The sequence below is a fragment of the Etheostoma cragini genome, chromosome 16, assembly GCF_013103735.1.
Source record: "Etheostoma cragini isolate CJK2018 chromosome 16, CSU_Ecrag_1.0, whole genome shotgun sequence".
In the NCBI taxonomy this organism is placed as follows: Eukaryota; Metazoa; Chordata; class Actinopteri; order Perciformes; family Percidae; genus Etheostoma; species Etheostoma cragini.
This window is the reverse complement of record NC_048422.1, coordinates 23,622,167-23,627,286: the sequence shown is the minus strand read 5'-3', so window position 1 is coordinate 23,627,286 and position 5,120 is coordinate 23,622,167. Positions and strand designations below refer to the sequence as shown.

Here is a 5,120-nt window from a genome sequence, read left to right as displayed (position 1 = left end):
CCTCATGTTGTCCTCATGTTGTCCTCCTTAGTCTTCATGTTGTCTTCATGTTGTCCTCATGTCCTCATGTTGTCTTCAAGTTGTCCTCATGTTGTCCTCATGTTGTCCTCATGTTGTCCTCATGACGTCCTCATGTTGTCATCATGTTGTCCCCATGTTGTCTTCATGTTGTCTTCATGTTGTCCTCATGTTGTCCTCATGACGTCCTCATGTTGTCTTCATGTTGTCCTCATGTTGTCCTCATGCTGTCTTCATGTTGTCCCCATGTTGTCTTCATGTTGTCTTCATGTTGTCCTCATGTGGTCTTCATGTTGTCCTCATGTTGTCCTCATGTTGCCCTCATGTTGTCCTCATGTTGTCCCCATGTTGTCTTCATGTTGTCCCCATGTTGTCCTATATCAATGTTCTTTTTAATTCCCCAAAATAACATGATTGATTCCACCCAACGCTCTTTGCCAAGTACAAATCTCTACTTTCATTAATTTTGGGGCGTCTTATTCAATTTTATAGCATTGTAAAACAAAGTGAAGTATTTTTGAAATAGTATTGAGTAAAAGTTGATATAACTGTAAAACTAAAGTTAATAAGTTAGAGTTATGTGGTGTTGAAAATGTCAAAAAGTGACAAACATTAAACAAAAGCGTCAAAAGTCTTGAAAAAAGGGACAAAAACATAAGAAAAAGTTAAAAAGCATCAAGTATTATAAGTATTTTTAGACTGAAATTAAATTCCCAGCAGTGGGGTCAAATTTAAAGGAACTAAACACACAAAATTATAAATATTAAAGAATTTTTGGGAGAGTATTTTTGTGTATTTGTGTTATTATTTTATTTATATATCCACTTATTTGTCAGGGTTAGGGTTATTTGTTACATATTTTTTATGTTGTTTTTCATTATTTTGGGGACTTGGCTTCATTTGTTTTTTAATTGTTTTTATTTAATACATTTTTTAGTCATTATTTTATTTTAGTGTAGCCTGTTTATAGTATAATATTATAAATTGTTTCAATGTATTTATGTCATTATTTGAAGAACATTGACTCAGATTTAGACATTTTCAGGGTTTTATTTGTTTCATCTGTTTGTTTAGCTGTATTTTAAACAAATATGTGTGTGTGTGTGTGTGTGTGTGTGTGTGTGTGTATGTGTGTATATATATATATATATATATATATATATATATATATATATATATACATATATATAATTGATTTAATAACTGGGATTTCCATGTATTTAGAGGTCTTAATAATAACATAAAGGTCTTAATAATAACATAGGGTCTTAATAATAACATAAAGGTCTTAATAATAACATAGAGGTCTTAATAATAACATAAAATGCTTAATAATAACATAAAGGTCTTAATAATAACATAGAGGTCTTAATAATAACAATAAATAATTAATAATAACATAGAGGTCTTAATAATAACATTAAATAATTAATTATAACATAGAGGTCTTAATAATAACATAGAGGTCTTAATAATAACATAGAGGTCTTAATAATAACATAGGGTCTTAATAATAACATAAAATGCTTAATAATAACATTACATAGTTAATAATAACATAGAGGTCTAAATAATAACATAAAATGCTTTAATTATAACATAAAGGTCTTAATAATAACATAGAGGTCTTAATAATTACATAGAGGTCTTAATAATAACATTAAATAATTAATAATAACATAGAGGTCTTAATAATTACATAGAGGTCTTAATAATAACATTAAATAATTAATAATAACATAGAGGTCTTAATAATAACATAGGGTCTTAATAATAACATAAAGGTCTTAATAATAACATAGAGGTCTTAATAATAACATAAAGGTCTTAATAATAACATAAAATGCTTAATAATAACATTAAATAATTAATAATAACATAGAGGTCTTAATAATAACATAGAGGTCTTAATAATAACATAGAGGTCTTAATAATAACATTAAATAATTAATAATAACATAGAGGTCTTCTTCTTTGTCCCCCAGATCAGGAACTGGTTCCAGAACCGGCGGATGAAGCTGAAGAGGACGGTGCAGGACGCCCTGGCGCACGCCTGCCAGGCGAGCGTGGCCTCCCAGCTGATGCACTACCCCGAGCTGCAGGCCTACAGACCGGGGCCGTACCCCAGATACCCCCCAGCGGGGCAGGACGGCCCGGCCGCCTCCGCCTCCTACCTCCACCCCCACAGCCTGCAGTACGGCTCCGCCCGGCCCGGCGTGGCCTCGCTGCCCCTGGACGCCTTCTACCAGTACGGCGGCCTCCCCGGGGTCATGCTGCCCTCGGGCACGACCCCCCTCCTACCCGGGGCCTACCCGGCCTACCCCCAGTACTACTGACATACTACTGACGCTCTGGAAGGAATAGGGACACAACGAGACACTCAGCTCACATTTTAGGGTCACGATATGTTAAAAAAATAAAATAAATCCCCCTCTCATCTTCTCTGTGATCTCCCAGCATGCTTCAGTCTCTCTGGACCTTCATCAGGAGTATTTAAACACCCCAGAGGAACCGAGACGTTAGCTAGCTAGATCAGAGTGCAGGATCTATGTATTTTAGGTCTATTGTGATATTTGGTCCATCAAAGTCTCTTTTTTTTTTTTTTTTTTTTTAACAGAATGAAATGCACTCAAAAGACTGAAAAATATTCCTTTTTTTATTTTGAATTTTATCTTAAATAACAAAACTAAATGAAATGGATAATTCCATTTTTAAAACAAATCAAAATAACTCAATAAATAGAGAAAACAATAGATTCTTTAAATGAATACAGTTAGAAGATGTGAAGCCGAGGCGGAAACTCTGAAGTAGATTTAGCTCCAGGGTTTAAGAACTGAACCGCGACGGCGGTTTTTAACCGCTTGTTAACTTTTACACGTTTATATATTCATATTTAACTGATTCGAAGATGTGGAGCTGCTGGAATCTTTACTGGGATACGGCATCTACTTCGCTGCCTTTATTCCTCTCATCCTGATCCAGGGCATGCTCTGGGACTTGTCTCGGACTCGCTGGTATTTGGACTCGGACTTGTCTCGGCCCCGGCCGCTGGTCTTGCCAGATATTGCTTCTGGTCTGGACTGAGTCCAGGGGTCTTTATTATGTTGATAATAATATTGAGGGGAAAGGGAAACTTAAAATGATTGTCTTGACACTGTCATGCATAAGACCTTTATTCTGCGCTGGACTCGTTCTTGTCTTGGACTTGAACCTTTTTGGACTCGGTCTTGACTCAGACTCAAACCTCTTTGGACTCGGTCTTGACTTGGACTCAAACCTCTTTGGACTCGGTCTTGACTTGGACTCAAACCTCTTTGGACTCGGTCTTGACTCAGACTCGAACCTCTTTGGACTCGGTCTTGACTCAGACTCGAACCTCTTTGGACTCGGTCTTGACTCAGACTCAAACCTTTTTGGACTCGGTCTTGACTCAGACTCGAACCTCTTTGGACTCGGTCTTGACTTGGACTCGACTAGTCCTGGTCTTGGACTAAGGTGGTCTTGACTACAGCCCTGTCCTGATCCATGCTAATAGAAACTCTAGGATGTGGATCAGGGTGCTGTGGGACCATACAGGGTGGTGTGCAATATTGTGATTAATGATGTTGATATCTCTGCTTGTAGCGGATGTATAGTTTGGATATATTTAAATTTGAATATATGTGTAAGTGTTTTATTTGATTTGTATTGTTGTGTCACTGGGAAATCAGATCGTTAAAATAAAGTCATTATTACATCACATGTGTTTTAATTACTCCATCCTGTCTCTTCCAGTGGTGAAAACTAACCTCAGTACTCACTTTTAGGATGACAGAGTATTTGTCAAGTAATTATGAATGACTTCAACCCTCATGTTGTCCTCATGTTGTCCTCATGTTGTCCTCATGTTGTCCTCATGTTGTCCTCATGTTGTCTTCATGTTGTCTTCATGTTGTCTTCATGTTGTCCTCATGTTGTCTTCATGTTGTCTTCATGTTGTCCTCTTGTTGTCTTCATGTTGTCCTCATGTTGTCCTCATGTTGTCCTCATGTTGTCCTCATGTTGTCTTCATGTTGTCTTCATGTTGTCCTCATGTTGTCTTCATGTTGTCTTCATGTTGTCCTCTTGTTGTCTTCATGTTGTCCTCATGTTGTCCCCATGTTGTCTTCATGTTGTCCTCATGTTGTCTTCATGTTGTCTTCATGTTGTCCTCTTGTTGTCTTCATGTTGTCCTCATGTTGTCTTCATGTTGTCCTCATGTTGTCCTCATGTTGTCTTCATGTTGTCCTCATGTTGTCCTCATGTTATCTTCATGTTGTCTTCATGTTGTCCTCATGTTGTCTTCATGTTGTCCTCATGTTGTCCTCATGTTGTCCTCTTGTTGTCTTCATGTTGTCCTCATGTTATCGTCATGTTGTCCTCTTGGTGTCTTCATGTTGTCCTCATGTTATCGTCATGTTGTCCTCATGTTGTCTTGATGTTGTCTTCATGTTGCCCTCGTGTTTTTTTGTCATTACACAGGTACAAGGCAACGAAATGCTGTTCAGGTCTAACAGGAAGTGCAATAGCAGCAGGTGCAGGATATACACTGGTTCCATAAGAGCAGGACATGGATATGTACTGGATAAATATAGAGATGAATACTACTATAAAAAGAGTTTTACAGATGGGTTTGTGCTATGAATATAAAATATAGATAACAAGTATTGTGAGCAAGATTTACAGCTGGATATGTACCGAATATAATATACAGGTGGATATGTACTGAATATAATATACAGGTGGATATGTACTGAATATACACTCACCGGCCACTTTATTAGGTACCCCATGCTAGTAACGGGTTGGACCCCCTTTTGCCTTCAGAACTGCCTCAATTCTTCGTGGCATAGATTCAACAAGGTGCTGGAAGCATTCCTCAGGGAGTTTGGTCCATATTGACATGATGGCATCACACAGTTGCCGCAGATTTGTCGGCTGCACATCCATGATGCGAATCTCCTGTTCCGCCACATCCCAAAGATGCTCTATTGGATTGAGATCTGGTGGAGGCCATTTGAGTACAGCAAACTCATTGTCATGTTCAAGAAACCAGTCTGTGATGATTCCAGCTTTATGACATG

General features: G+C 37.7%; 2 protein-coding genes across 2 annotated transcripts in view; one reads left to right on the top strand and one right to left on the bottom strand.

Annotated features, from left to right (window-relative positions):
* Positions 1-5,120, top strand: part of LOC117959185 (dual specificity protein phosphatase 26) — a 26,564-nt gene that overhangs the window by 17,676 nt on the left and 3,768 nt on the right. The gene's annotated exons all lie outside the window — the stretch shown is intronic.
* LOC117959730 (homeobox protein vex1-like) overlaps positions 4,541-5,120 on the bottom strand; it is a 2,716-nt gene continuing 2,136 nt past the window's right edge. Inside the window, exon 3 of the mRNA XM_034897008.1 lies at positions 4,541-4,546. Coding sequence (XP_034752899.1) covers positions 4,541-4,546 — 6 coding nt within the window. The remainder of the gene's footprint in view (positions 4,547-5,120) is intronic.